Source organism: Hyperolius riggenbachi, chromosome 7 (genome assembly GCF_040937935.1).
Source record: "Hyperolius riggenbachi isolate aHypRig1 chromosome 7, aHypRig1.pri, whole genome shotgun sequence".
In the NCBI taxonomy this organism is placed as follows: Eukaryota; Metazoa; Chordata; class Amphibia; order Anura; family Hyperoliidae; genus Hyperolius; species Hyperolius riggenbachi.
The window spans coordinates 161,203,970-161,219,854 of NC_090652.1; the positions used below are offsets into that span (position 1 = coordinate 161,203,970).

Sequence of the window (15,885 nt, forward strand, 5' to 3'; positions counted from 1 at the left end):
GGGACCTGGGGGCGGGGGGGGTGCAGCGCGGGACAGCGGGACGGCCCCCCAAAACCGGGACCGTCCCAACGAAATCGGGGCGGTTTGGGGCCCTGTGTTGGTCGAATCTGATGGGAATCGACCAGTGTATGGCCACCTTTAGAGTGCTCGGAAATCGATCTGAAAATGCTCAGAAATTGATCAGAAAGCAAATCGGACGTGTTGGAAATAATCGATATGACACTAAATCGCCTAGAAAATCTCATAGTGCGTACCCAGCATATCACATATCATCCTTGAACTGCATTATTCCACTTATGAGAGCAATAACAGTTTTATGAACAAAAGTGATTTTTTTTTTAATAAAAACAAAAGTTTGCTTTCCTAAAACAGAAAGAATTTGCGATAATTCAGGTTGGAGTGAGCTCGAGATGTCTCCCAGGCACCACTGCTGAATATATGCAAATTAACCATTGTACCCTTAGAAGCTAAACACACCTCCAGAACCGCTGGAATGCAATGATGTGTCAGCTTGTTAATATGTACAGAGCCATAATAATCCAACATGCATACAGACTGTTTCGGATTGTTTGATCCTCATCAGTGCATGGCATGGATTAATTTGGCTCTCCACAAAAGTAGCAAACTGTAGTACAAAAACACACCACACTACATAACTTTCAGTTTGTTTTCCTGGCATTTTTTACGGCCATGAATGCAGTATTTGTGGAGGAATACAAAAAAAAACACTTTTGTTCATTGTTTACTTGGAAAGTGGAAGTGTCGAGGACATGTTATGTTGTTTACATATGTTTACACATCTTTCACCACCTCCAGCACTTTGGGAGGTTTGCGAGAGAGGCGCTATACTGGCACATGCTACATGTTGACAGCAAGGACAGCAGTAGCAGCAAAAGGGTTAATCGGAGAAAGGGCGGTACTGGGCATGCCGGGAAACGGACGCGGCCATATTGTCTTCCTGTCAGCGGCTGAAGGAGAGAGCGGTCATGAAGCTGATTAACAGCGCCCGCATCGTCTCTGTAAGTTACACACGTGAGCTGCTCCCGTAACTTGGTCAGCTAGCTGCAGCCTCTGTACGGAATGGCTGCTAAGTGATGAGGAAACTGTGGCTGCTCGTTTGTGGGACCTACGCTCCAGTGTCACCTCTCTACCAGGGAGTACTGCGCTCCAGTGTCGCTTAACTGCCAGGGAGGGCTGCGGCGCTCCAGTGTCACCTCTGCTAGACAGGACTGTGGTCCAGCGTCGCCTCTCTGCCAAGCAGGGGAAGCAGTGCAGCAAGCGACAGGACCGTGATCCTTCTGCCAGGGAGATTTTCAGTCCAGTGTCATTGCTCTGTCAGAGGCTTGTTCACTGCTGTGGTCTCTCTGCCAGGGATATTTGCACTCAAGTGTGATACCTCTGGCAGGGAGGGCTGTGACCTCTCCTGTAAACTTTGTGGTGGGGAGGCCCTTGCCCCACTGTAACCCCCTGTGGAGAGGCCTTTCCCCCACTGTGACCTCTGAACCCTGTGGCAGTGAGGCCTTTGCTCTGACCCCTGTTACAGGGAGGCCTCTGCCCTGCTGTGTCCCCTGTGTAAAACGCTGAGAGGGCCATGTGCAGAATGCTGTGTAGATCACTCACCTCCCTGGGATCTGGATGCAGCAGCCAGTCTTCTTCATGTCTTCGTCGGGGGCACATCTCTATAGTTAGTTCTCTGTAGGTCTCAGTATGACAGATGCCTCTATAGGCGCATACATACACCATAGATGGGCCCTTCAGACCCTCCCGCTGGGCGGACGTTCAGCCGACAGTAGCACGTGTGTAGGCGCTGTCGGCAGACTGATAAGAGCGGGTCGTTCAGAAACAGCCTTATCAGTCTGCCAACAGTGCGTACACACGTGCTACTGTCGGCTGAATGTCCGCCCAGTGGGAGGGGCTGACGGACCCGTCTTTTGCGGCGGTATGGCGTTTGTACGTGCCTTATTAGTCCTGCTTATTTGCCTCTATTGATAAGTAAACAAGGGTGGCTGCTCTTGTCTGGCAGGATGCTATCTGCATAAAAATTATATATGATCATCGCAGAGTCCAAAAACAAAAGATGAGTCTTCAACAAAGAATAAGAGCAGGTAAATCTCCACCACAATAAATATTGGGTTCACGGTACAGCTCTGCAATCATGGATACCCAAAAAAGGAAAGAGGCTTACCAGCTGGTGACAACCCACATTATAAGGTTGTATCAAGGCTTTGGTAGAACATCAGGAAGCAACAGCCTGTCCAGGATCCACCAATTCAGCAATGATTCATCTCACGAATGGATATCGGTAAACATCATAAAAAACAAACAGCAACTCTAAGTGTAAACCGTTTCATATAGAGTTTTCATAATAAAAACAGCTTAAAAATAGCATAAAAACAAAACTTGCGTTCGGGGCCCATGCAATGGGAACCCCTGAGAAAGTTGCACGCATGTATGGGTCAGCAGTAAAGGACAGTATAAAGGTGCCGCCTGTCTCCTTCCCAAAGGTGGCACCTTTATACTGTCCTTTACTGCTGACCCATACATGCGTGCAACTTTCTCAGGGGTTCCCATTGCATGGGCCCCGTATGTAAGTTTTGTTTTTATGCTATTTTTAAGCTATTTTTTATTATGAAAACTGTATATTAAACGGTTTACACTTAGAGTTGCCATTTGTTTGTTTTTTATGATGTTTACTGATATCCATTCGTGAGAGGAATCATTGCTGAATTGGTGCATCCTGGACAGACTGTTGCTTCCTGATGTCCTACCAAAGCCTTGATACAACCTTATGATGTGGGTTGTCACCAGCTGGTAAGCCTCTTTCCTTTTTTTGGGTATCCATGATTGCAGAGCTGTATCGTGAACCCAATATTGTGGTGGAGATTTAGCTGCTCTTATTCTTGAAGACTCATCTTTTGTTTTTGAACTCTGCGCTGATCATATATAATTTACCTGTTTGTGAACTCTGGACATTGTTCTTCTCTCAGCAGCGGCCACTTTGTTTCCTTTGCGCTGATACACATATGCAAACTTGGCTATCTGCATGAAGTTTGTACAGTGAGGAAAATAAGCGTTTGACCCCCTGCTGATTTTTGATGATTTGCCCTCTGACCTAGAAATCACCTGTGAATCATTTTAATGGTAGGTTTATTGTAGCTGTGAGAGGCAGAATAACAACAAATTCTTAAAATTCCAATGCCCCAACAGTTGGCGCAAGAAATGGATTAAACACAAAATATCTGTCAGTCTCCCTAGGTCTGGGGCTCCATGCAGGATCTCACAACATGGAGTTGCAGTCAGAATGGGGGTGCAGCAGCCCAGAACTACACAGGGATCTTGTCAATGATCTCAGGGCAGCTGGTACCATAGTCATCATGAAAACAATTAGTAGCACACTACACTGTGAAGAACTAAAATCTTGCAGAGCTTCCAAGCTACCCCTGCTGTACACGGCATATCTACAGGCCTGCCTGCAGTTTGCCAATGTACATCTGAATGATCCAGAGGAGAACTGGGGGAAAGTGTTGTGGTCAGATGAAACCAAAATTGAGCTTTTGGGCATAAACTAAACTTGGTGTGTTTGGATGGGACTTAATGCTGCCTATGACCCCAAGAATACCATCCCCACTGTCAAACATGCAGGTGGGCACATTATGCTTTGGGGGTGTTTTTCTGCTAAGGGTACAGCATCTGTTTGCCGCATTGAAAGGGGCAATAGACATGGCTCTGTACTGCCAAATCCTGGGTGAGCACCTCCTTCTCTTATCCAGGGTATTAATGATGGGTCCTGCGTGGGTATTCCAGACCCAAAACACATGGCCAAGGCAACAAAGGGGTGGCGCAAGAAGATGCCTATGAAGAGTGGCCTAGCCAGTCTTCAGACCTTAAAGGACACCCGAAGCGAAAATAAACGAATGAAATAAACGATTGTATCTATCTTCCTTCTCCTAAAAATGACTTTTTAAGATGTTCCACAGTTTTATGTTTGAGGCTGCTTCCACACAGGGACGTATGTTAGTGCAGCCTGTAACGCTCCCCCAACGCACAGCAATGTAACACAAGTGGGCTGTTCACACTGCCCACGTTGCGTTACATGTAATGCTGCACGTTGTAGTGAAAGTGCAGCATGCTGTGCGTTCTAGCGGCTTTAGCCGCGTTAGACTGTTTGCACATGCCCAGTGGGGGGCGGAGAGGAGGCGGGGAGATGCCACTACAGTAGCCGCGCACATGGCTACTTGATATGCACTGCACTGGCGGCCGCTGACTGGCTGGCGGGACCACGTGATGCGGAGTATCTCGCTCCGCATCACGTGGTCCCACCGGCCAATCAGCGCCACCCTGGGAGACCTTATGCGGATAGAGCCGCCTAACGCGGCTCACTCTACCGTCCTCTCCAGCACCACCATGCGTTGGGTTAGGGGCACGTTATGTGACCATAACGTCCCCTAAAACGCAACATCTTGGTGTGTAAGTAGCCTTAATCTACTTTTTATGTTTTAACTGTTGTTTTTGCTCAATGACACATTCATAGAAGTATGCCAGAGCTAAAATCTATGAACGATTGACCCTTTTTATCTCTTTCCTGCTCTCAGAAGCTATTTTCTGCTAGGAAAGAGTTTTATAGTATGAATTTCTTAGCAGTGAGTGTCACACTGTAGTCACTTCCTGTCTAAGTCAGGACTGAGTCAGCCACTTACATACCTGATTTTTAACTCTTTCAGGCAGAGAAAGGAAAAAAAGGAACACAGCATAGTTATTAGTCTGCTTGGCACTGCACATACCCATGTCTATCTCATAATGTCACACGTCACTTCGGGTATCCTTTAATCCAATAGAAAATTTGTAGAGCTGAAGGTTCAAGTTGCCAGACATCAGCCTTGAAACCCTACTGACTTGCAGTGGATTTGCAAAGAGGAGTGGGCTAAAATCCTTCCTACAATGCTTTTTGGCCAGCTACAAGCAACTTCTGCCCTCTGATCGCTAACAAGGGTTTTACCACCATGTACTAAGTCATCTTTTGATCAAATATCCTTTTCACTCATTACAATTGACATCGAACTCCGACTTAGGGGTTCTGAGTTTTTGCAGTTTCATTTTGTTGTTCTGTCTCTCACAGCTACAATAAACCTACCATTACAATTATAGACTGGTCATTTCTTGGTCAGAGGACAAACAAGCAAGATCAGCAGGGAATCAAATACTTATTTTCCTCACTGTATATTCTCCCAGTGTTAACGTACGTTTTCTCCACATCCCCAATTAGATACAGATACATGAATTGGCTGTCCACAAAAATTGACCTTGCACTGTTAATAAAATTAGATCATGGCGTAAATGACCTTCCAATTCAATAATTTTATCAAGTTTGATGAAAATTGGTGCTGCAGCAACAATGCCTAATCGAAGATTCGACTGATTTCAGGCCAAGATCTGTCAAATGTAGAAATTTAGTGCATTCAGGTGCATAGCGGTAATGATGTGGGATATTGCGATGACCCCCTGCCACTGTTCTATCAAATTACAATATATGCTTTAATAAGCAAAGTCAGTAGTGTTCCGCCTCTTCACTTGTTCTTAAGTTCCTTACACTTGAGCGAGGGTTGGCGTTGGCAATCCAGGGACGTTCCAGCACCATATTTTCTTTAAGTGGACCTAAACCCAGGACTTCCTCTCTGCTCTAAAAGATAATCAGCAGCATAATAACATTTACAGAAAAAACATGACCTTGTTACAGCTTATAGAGCTCCTTCAGAGATGCAGTGTAGTTACTTTGTGGTTTGCTGGGATCACAGAGAGAGTTAAAGCCTGTCTGAATGGCACACTGTGGCACAGGTCAGATAGATGACAGCTCGTACTACAGTGACTCATTACTTCCAGATGGGAGAATTACACAGACTGTTATCCCACAGGGTGCGTTTCTGTGTGATTAGACATAAATGAGGGGGAGTTAAACAGGCTAAACTCTCTAAATATATACAGGGTGAAATTCTCTGTTTTCCTTTTGTCCCGTGCAAGAGTTCAGGTCCACCTTAAGGAGGTGTTAAAAGGTGTGACCTAATTAAACATAGTCCTGTTAACCCTTAACACACTCAACAGGTTGTTGACTGAAACAGTCAATGTTGGAAGTCGTACGGCTCATATATGCCATCTACACTCAACAGTACATGCTTCTTGGCTATACCCAAGACGTGCACTACAGTGTTGCCATAACGATCAAGCAGTGACCATTAGGGGTGACCTACCTTGAGTGTACGTGTGAACCTCCTTAACTGGTTAAGGACCTTAGTGATTGAAATCTCTGCCCTGTTTTGATGGCTATCTGGCTGCCAGGGCGTATATTTCAATCCACCGATGCCGCGTGTTCTCATCGCTCCCGACCCGCCGCAGCTCACTCGCTCTGCTGTCTCTATGACGGCAGAGCCCTGTGAGCCAGGTCATGAGCCTATTTCATTGGCTCCTGACCTTGTCTATCAACGTAAGCCGCTCCCATTGGGTAACATTGATTAGGCAGGGTCAGGAGCCAATGAAAGCGGCTCCTGACCGTCTCACAGGAACTCTACCCTATCATAGAGACGTCAGAGTGGGTGGCCCAGGTTCCCGACATGCTGACTGGTATGTGCGGCAATTCTTCGCTATTCTGCTGTCTCTGGTCCTTAAAGCAGACCCAAACCAAACATTTAGTTGCGCCACTCTGACACATACAAAGATAAACACTCCTTCAAGCATATGAGCATTTGTGTATGCTTTTCGCCCTTCTCTTTTCATAACTAGAGTTATACAGGTGGCAGCCATTACTTCTAATTGGAGGTTTTAGATCATGGGTGTGTTTGTCACCAGCTACCCTCCCTCACAGGGGCGTCCTCTGTGTAATCTCACACAAGCTGAGATCCCCACCCCTGTGACATCATCAGTAGCAGCCGGTGTTTTGTTTTTGTTTTTTATCTCCTCCACTAGTCTGCCGGATTCTGTCCCGGCAATATGAAAGGAAGGGAGGGGTTCCTCCAATAAATGTAAAATATTTATTTGTCATCGTGCAGCTGAAAAAAGGCTGCTATTTATTATTATAATTTAGAAAATAGTTTTTATTTCTGAAATCTTGTATTTTTAATTTGGGTCCACTTTAAAGAGAATCTGTATTGTTAAAATCGCACAAAAGTAAACATGCCAGTGTGTTAGGAGACATCTCCTATTACCCTCTGTCACAATTTCGCCGCTCCCCGCCGCATTAAAAGTGGTTAAAAACAGTTTTAAAAAGTTTGTTTATAAACAAACAAAATGGCCACCAAAACAGGAAGTAGGTTGATGTACAGTATGTCCACACATACAAAATACATCCATACACAAGCAGGCTGTATACAGCCTTCCTTTTGAATCTCAAGTGATCATTTGTGTGTTTCTTTCCCCCTGCATCTCTCATGCACTGAAGTTTCAGGCTGCTTGTTTCTTCCTGCAAACAGCTTTGCCCTTGTCTGAATTTCCTCAGTATGTGAAAGCCCAGCCAGCTCAGAGGACGATTTATCCAGCTTGTAAAAGATAAGAGAGAAGAGAGAAGCTGCACTAATCTAAATATCACACAGGCAGTGTGCAGAGAGGGGCCTGAAAGGGGGAGTTCATAGCAGAACCACAACACTGAAGAACTTGGCAGCCTTCCAGACACAGGCTGACAAGTCTGACAAGAGAGAGATAAGTTGATTTATTACAGAGACTGTGATAGCAGAAAGTGCTGCAGTAAGCCAGAACACATTAGAATAGCTTTTGGAACTTGTAGGATGATAAAAAACAGGATGCAATTTTTGTTACGGAGTCTCTTTAAGGGGGCAGAGACTGTTGGTACTTAAGTGGTTAACATACCACTCTCTTTGAAATAAAATGTGTATTTTTTCAGAGTAAAAGGCACTACAAAATACTTTTTGCTATGTTGCTGTCACTTACAGGAGGCATTATTAATCTGAGGGATTCTGAAAGTTTCCTTTGATCTTTTTAAAAGCTCTACCTAGAAAGCACCAGTTTGCCTAATTGCCTGCACCCTATTCCAGCAATTGAATGATGTAATTGCCGTCCAAGGAGTGCTTGTGAAAATAAAGCAGTTCCTGAGAATCTCCCATGAGGAGTTGGACTTGTTCAAAACCTGGAGCTTAGTGATACTTCCTGTAAGTGACCGCAACATAGCAAAAAGTAATTTTTGTAGTATTTTACTCTGTGTAAATGTGTACCCTATACGTATGCGTACACATGTATTGTAAATGTTATTGTTTTGTGATTGTACCCTTATGGTGTTTCAGCTTGCCATGTCAGCTGTTTCATGCTAAATAAATTTATTTTCTAAAAGTCAGCATCTGTCTGAATTCAAATACTGATTGTCTCAATGATGTTTGCCTATAAAAACATTTTTCAAAATGACGCCAATCATCTTTTCAAATCAATTCCTGAATACAGGAACGTTGGGCTGTAAATTGAAGCTGTATCTGTTTGTTTTTATTGAATCAAATCATTTCAAAGTGTGATCATTTATCCGAGACACTGCATGCAATTATATGTCAGATTGATCTGTACTGGTAACCCTCTGCACTTTTCATGTCTTCAGCTATTCTGTAAGGGTGTATTGAGGTGATGCAAAAGCCCTAGCTGTCTAATCTTCAAGCAATTGCTAGTCACATAAATGGACTTCATGATACGTAAACATCTCTATAGTGCAGATCACTTACCTATACTAAAATAAATGGGAATGTTGAAAATGCGTCTCTGATGGACATTTCATGTGGTCCTCTTTGAAAATGATAAAAGGTACTTCAGATATTGGACATTTATCTTAAGATATGGTCACTGCTCAGTAAATGCTCTTAAAAAAAAATGTATCCTTAAAAAAAACAAAAAAAAATTCTTTATAGTGGTGGTTACCAGCCTGATGTACCATAGAAGCCAATCACAATTCAAGCATGACCGAAGGGAGAGGCTGCTGTCTCTATCACCTGGCTTCAGTGTTATCTGAGGGCTGGTGCACACTACAAGAGCTTTTCTAAGCGCTTTGTGATTTTAAAAGCTCTTGCTAATGTTATCCTATGTGTGTGTTCTCACTGGAGCGATGTGATTTTGTAAAAATCCCCCATAGTGTTGTATTAACAAGAGCTTTTAAAGTCACTAGTGTTTACAAAGCTCTTGTAATGTGCACCAGCCCTGAGTCAAACTGACCTGCATAAGCATGAACACCTCGCATGATCAGTGTTCTCCCTAGAGCCTTTTAGCCGGGCGCTCCGCCCACCTGAAATTCCTGAGCGCCCGGCTGCCAATCGCTAGCCTCCATGTGCGGTAACTGCTTTTACAAGCGCCCGCTGTTCCTCAATTCCCGTCTGTGTCAGTGGTGTGGAGGGAGGGACAGGGAAACTACTGTATGACGTCGTGTCGTCCCGCCCTCCTCATGCAGCTCAGAAGACTGCCTCTCACTACTGCTGTCAGCCAGTCACGTTACAGCTTCTCCAGCGGGGGGCGTAGCCTGTCTTGTAGGTCAGCTAATGTGCTGCCGCCCGTTATGGAACTTTTACAAGCCGCTGGGTCTGTGTGTATTCCGGCTGTAAACGTGGTGGGAGAGGGGAGAAAACGAGGATGCTTCTCTTTAGTGTGATCAGGTCAGTCATCCTCCTTCGACACGCTGGCCTCTTGTTTTAAGAGTGTGTAATAAAACATTGGAGGATTGCTAGACAGCGTGTGAAGGACTGTCTCCTCAAGCTGTAGGCTTCCTCCCCCACGTGTGTCTCCGGGAAATCAAACAGTGAGAAATCTCAGGGGGATACAGCTGCTGCTGACCTGTGACGATCTATTTACACAGCTCGTGATTCCTGGGCTAAGCTGTCTATCTAGCTGATTACCTATACATCATACCCACCTGCAGAGACGGATCTAGGGGGGGGGGGGGGGGGGGGGGGGGGGCAAGCGGGTATCTTGCCCCAGGCGCAGTTTGTTGAATTCTTAAAAAGGCGGCAAAATGAATAGCAGTTTAGGCGCCAAAACCTGACCTTTAGGTGCCAAAACCTGACCTTGCCCCAGGCGCAACTTGGTCTTGATCCGTCCCTGCCCACCTGCATCTTAATGGCAATCTGTTACAGCAGGCATTGGTTATCTCAGTCCAAAATGTCCATACCCACATAAAAATTACACAACAGACGATCATTCCACATGACATCACGTAATCATAGTTTAACGAAGATTCGTTAAACAACGAGTTACAGATGGCTTACAAACCGTGATGCTTATTTTGTTTTGAAAGAACATCCTGATCAATCACATTGGAAATGATTGTTAAAATTAAACGATAGTTTCCGCTAAAATCGGTAGCAAAAACTTCATTTGAACGATTGCTTGTGTCCTCTCGGTCACATCACTCCACTTCCGATGTTCAAAGATAAATCGTGGAACGATTGTTCATAGCGGAATTCCGTGATCTATCTTTTGATGGGGACTCTGCTTTAATCTTAAAGTGAACCGAGCACCTTTTTTTCACTCTGGACATTTCTATAGCACATGAAAAATATATGCCGACTGTTTCATTATTAAAATAAACTTTAATTTTACCTTGTATTTTACATTCAAAGTTGTTAAATTGGGCTATTTGAGCAGACCTGCCGACCGTCTCCATCCGCAGAAAGTTCAGGAACCTCTAATTGTTTTATTGAGCTAATTACCAAGAGGTAAACCATGCCTTTCATCAGCAAAGAGGGTGAATAATTAGGAGTGTGTTTTCAAAGCCATGCTTTGAAAACACACTCCTAATTATTCACCCTCTTTGCTGATGAAAGGCATGGTTTACCTCTTGGTAATTAGCTCAATAAAACAATTAGAGGTTACTGAACTTTCTGCGGATGGGGACGGTCGGCAGGTCTGCTCAAATAGGCCAATTTAACAACTTTGAATGTAAAATACAAGGTAAAATTAAAGTTTATTTTAATAATGAAACAGATAGTCGGCATACATTTTTCATGTGCTATAGAAATGTCCTGAGTGAAAAAAAGGTGCTCGGTTCACTTTAAATTGCTACTCATGTCCAAGTCCAAATGTCCTGCTGTAGCCACTAATTGCAGCTTTCAACATAGGTGGTGGCACCCAAAAAAAAATTAGCCACTTCGTGTGACCCTCCCAGCATGACCTTCCGTCACCACCCAGCTACTTTTTCATGCCACCCGGCTGAAAAAAATTTCTGGGGAGAACACTGATGATCATGGAGTAACTATCATTAATTTTGCTGCCTTGCATCTCTTGATCTTATTCAGATCTTATAAGGAATCTGTTTTGGAAAGGATTCATAGCGCTGCCTCCACTATCTTTGCAGTAAAAAGCTGTGTACCGTAACTGTCTATTTCCTACCTGTGCCCAATCTAGAAAAAGGAAAACCTTTCTGAATCTAGTTACAATTGAAATTGATCAAAAATGTCCCAGTACATATAAGGGCTGGAACCCACTAGAGCGTTCTTTTTAAACGTTTAGGGAGCGCTTTAAATCGCTAACGATTTCCCTAAACGCTCTGCCTATGTAAGTAAATGTAAGAAATTCCACAGTAGCGATTGATTAGCAAAATCGCAGTCGGAGGACATGCAACATTTTGAGAGCGTTTGCGCTTCAATATAAAGTATATTAGCGCTGGCAAATCGCTCATGTATCGCTACACATAGCGATTTGTATGTTTAAATTACTGCAATCTAAAAAAAAATTATAAAAATCGCAAATCGATATCACAATCACTGGCAAAAAGCTTACTCTTTTTACAATTGTTACCAAAATCGCTGAAAAACGCACATGAAATCGCTTACAAAATGCTAATTAAAAACATTGGTGATTGCTACAGCGCTTTGTGAGTTCCAGGCCTCAGACTTGTTGTAGGGCATCATGTTTTGGCAGAGACACGAATAAAAAAAAAAAATCAGTTTAACTTACCTGAGGCTTCTTGCAGCCCCCTGGAGTCATCCTGTGCCCGTGCATTCCGTCCGACTCCCTCCGGCCAGCAGTGGCAACCCCTGCAAAGCAGGCTGGCCACGCACCTCTTCGCCGTGCTCCCATGCTCAAACATTCTGAGCATGCGCGGTAGGTGGGAATCGCTTCTACATATGCACAGGGCTCGGGCTGCTCATGCACAGTAGCCTCCGACTGGCCGCAACAGGGCAGCTTTGGGGGGGGTTCATCGCTGCTCGATGGAGGGACTCTGATAGATGGTGCTTGCACAGGATGACTTTAGAAGGTTGCAAGAAGCCCCAGGTAAGTTAAAGGTTTTTTGTTTGTTTTGTTTTTGACTTTATTAACCCTTTAAATACTAAATAAAACTATGGGATTCCAGGAAAGTCCTGTGTGGATTTAAAGCTATAGATATAGCTGTCTTTTTTTATCATTTCAGGTTTGCTTTAAAGAACATATTTTTTTATAGACAGAAGTTAAAGATCACTCTAATGAGAGGGATATGGAGGCTGCCATATTTATTTCTTTTAGGCCCCATTCCTATCATGCTGGCATGTCACATGACACTGTTACCATGGAGATGTGACGCAGGAAGCGGTTAGTGGTTAAGTTTTAACCCCTGCAAATCGTCCGCTCACTACTGCAGGGAGGGTGGGGGGAAAGAGAGGAATCTGGCTGGATGAACAGCGCACGGCCCGCGAGCTGTAGTTTGCCCACCGGTGCGCTAGGCTGATGCAAGCGGTGATGCCACAAAGTGATTGCAAATGTAATAGCGGTTTCCGATTTGTTATTGGTCCCAGCCCTATTGGCTGTTAGCGATTTAACATTCTTTATTCCTTTTTGTTTCATGTTCAGTGTATGTTAAATGCCAAAATGTATGAGCTAATATTATTTTTAATGTATCTTAAATATTGATGCCTTTTTTTTTTTTTTTTTTTACAGAGGCGGCTTTACTCTGCAAAAGCAGCAGCAAAGCCAGAGGCTGCAGGAAAGACCCGTCTCCATCCTGAGGAGCTTCAGGTGAGTGATTGAGCTGTCATGGTGGATTCTTTCCATTGCTGTATTAGGGACACTGCATTTATATGTTCCTTTTATACCAAACTTTCTTTCCTTCTCATAGTTTTGTGTTTGTTTTAAATGCATTCATTTACCAGTGTTCTGGTGGGAAGCTCATTCTGAATTCTACATTATTTTTCAGATCACAAAGCTGCCCAATGGGCTGGTTGTGGCTACCATAGAAAACTACTCCCCAGCTTCAAAGATTGCAGTGTTTGTAAAGGCAGGAAGCAGATATGAAACGGGCAGCAATCTGGGTGTTAATCATGTTTTACGGCTGGCTTCAAACTTGGTAAGTCCTCTGTAAAACCTTCAACAGCATGGAAAGGTTAATAAAGGAGTCACTCTAATACTCAAATATAAAATCAGCATGGGTAAACACAGACATTATCAGTGTAAAGACCCTAAAAGGCCACCAAAAAAGTGAGATCAGTCTCAATAATTATTCCATAGAAAACACAAAGACTTTTACTGAGAAATCAATCCATGTGTAACGAAAAAGCCACTGTAATCTGCTGATGGGCAGAACCATTTCCCTGACCCCCAGGGCTCTCCAGTACTTTTTTTTTTTTTTTTTTTTTTAATATGCAGAGCTTACATTGGAAGGCAAGAGGTTTGCAAAGCATACCAGGGTGTCATTGTTTAATCCAGATCCCACCCCTGGTTTCTCGGGAAGACCTCTGGGTCTGTAGCTTCTGATGGTTGACTAGCCTAAAGTTACTGATCCAGAGCTCTAGTGATGACGGAAGTGAAAATGTGAGCCAATTATATTTCTAGAACCCAGTTCAACATATGAAACAGCCCAACTATACTCTTTCTTTTCAGATTTCCCTATTATTATAGTATATTTTCTGTTAGCGTCCTCCAGTACGGCACCCCGGAATGAGAGAACACCGGATCCTCCTTCCAGGAAACACAGCCAAATCAATGATTTGCATGACCCTGCACTCGGGGACACAGGCTAACTAAGATGGAGACTAGGGGTCCCGTGTTACAGCTGTGAGGACTTCTAATACCCCAGGCTTTTCAGGCATGGTGTTGCGGCTGGCAGGATCACTGGCTGAGAGCAAATTTACCGCTGCGGTGATTCATGGCACAGATTGAGTTTTATCTCTGTTGCGGTCTCCGTGACATCCTTCCAGAGAAAAGCTTTGGTAAACTATCTGGAAATGTCTTGGATTTGGCATAATTCAAACAACCTCATTGTTCTGTTTGCAGGCCAAAGGAAAGGGTCATCATTGCTACAGTAGCTTGGTGGATTAGACAGAGTATGCAGCATTGTTGCAATATGGCTGGAAAATAACTACCAGTCCAAATTAGGGCACAGTCCACTAGATCAATGTAGACCTCTTGGGCAAAAAGAGCTGGAGCTTCAATAGATCAAATCTGTGAAACGGGAGCCAACTACATACCCATCTGCTGGATCTTAAATTCTATTCTAAGATGCTGGCAGATTGACTAAAACCTACCCTCAGAGAAATTATTCATAATGATCACATGGAATTTATCATGAAGAGAATCAAGGGAATAACATGTTGTAGACAGTTTCCCTTTGTCCATAGGACTCAGAAAATGAAAGCCTCGCTGTGTATTATTTCAGTGGAAGGCATTCAACATGGTTCACCGGCAGTTTTTAGTAGGCTCTCTAACTCAGATTGGCCTGGATCCCAAATTTATAGAAAGCGTGATGGTACTTTTATAATAGCCCCTCTGCCCATGTCAAGGTTAAAGTGGGCCTGAACTCTTGTTCATTTGGAAGCACAAGATGTTAACAATATGTCTGCTTCTATGAAAGCAGAAAGTGGAAACAGTGCAGATTTATTGTAGGATTTGTATCAGCTGTCACAAAGAAATGTTTTTCTTTAAAGGTTATTATGCTGTTGCGTATCTTTTAGAGCAGAGAGAAAGTTTTGAGTTCAGGACCGCTTTAACGGGACCGTGCTGTCAGATGCCTTCCTCCTCCGCCATGGGATGAGGCAGGGGTGTCCCCTCTCCCCAAATGCCCCCCCCCCCCCCTATATGTAGTTTTCTTGGAACACCTTTCATTAGCACTGGAATGGTGCCCATACATGGTACAATTGTTTCATACAATCTTACCATTTCTATGTAATATAAGGGAACTGCCTAAATTATTCTTTCAGTATATTCACTTAATTTACCCTTATACTACATAGAAATGGTAAGATTGTATGAAAAAAATGATACCATGTATGGCACCATTAGATAATCCAGGGGATTCAGGCAGGTGATTCTCGTATTAGCACTTTTTGCATATGATCTGCTGCTGTATATCTCTAACCCTCGATCACCTTTCACTCATATTTAGCAAGAAATGTCAGACTATGGCAAAATAAGCACCTTTAAAATGAACCTCCTCTAAAACTGAAGTACTCAACATTATACAACCTGGTAATATGGCACAGAGCCTGTCCAGCTCCTTTCCACTGACAAAGGGATACAATCAAATATCTAGGTACACTTTAACAAATCCCTGTATTCTGGAAAAACTCCTGTTCAAACCTGAAATCACGTTGCTAAAACTATTTCCGGGAAAAGTTTCCCAGACCAAAAAAATACCTCACAGACACTCCTAATCATCATCGCCAATGTTCTCCCCAGAATTTTTTTCCAGCCGGGTGGCATGAAATAGTAGCCGGGTGGCATGAAAAAGTAGCCGGGTGGGTCGAGATGAAAATGCAGGGCAACTCTGCTTACAGCATAGGAGGAGGTGAGCCGATGACAGCCGGGTGGTCACCAAATCTAGCCGGGTGGTCACCAAATCTAGCCGGGTGGAGCACTCGGCTAAAAGAGCCTGCGGAGAACACTATTCGCTAAGTTGCAGATGGCCTGGAATTGGAGGAGCTAATGTATCCCTACTATGCTTCAGATTTT

At 43.8% G+C, this 15,885-nt stretch overlaps 1 protein-coding gene across 1 annotated transcript in view; it reads left to right on the forward strand.

The window, feature by feature from the left end:
- Nucleotides 1-917: 917 nt before the first annotated feature.
- The window catches only part of UQCRC2 (ubiquinol-cytochrome c reductase core protein 2), a 46,512-nt gene continuing 31,544 nt past the window's right edge, over nucleotides 918-15,885 (forward strand). Inside the window, exons 1-3 of the mRNA XM_068244820.1 lie at nucleotides 918-1,019; nucleotides 12,880-12,957; nucleotides 13,136-13,285. Of these exons, the coding sequence (XP_068100921.1) occupies nucleotides 987-1,019; nucleotides 12,880-12,957; nucleotides 13,136-13,285 (261 nt within the window). The 5' untranslated portion in view covers nucleotides 918-986. The remainder of the gene's footprint in view (nucleotides 1,020-12,879; nucleotides 12,958-13,135; nucleotides 13,286-15,885) is intronic.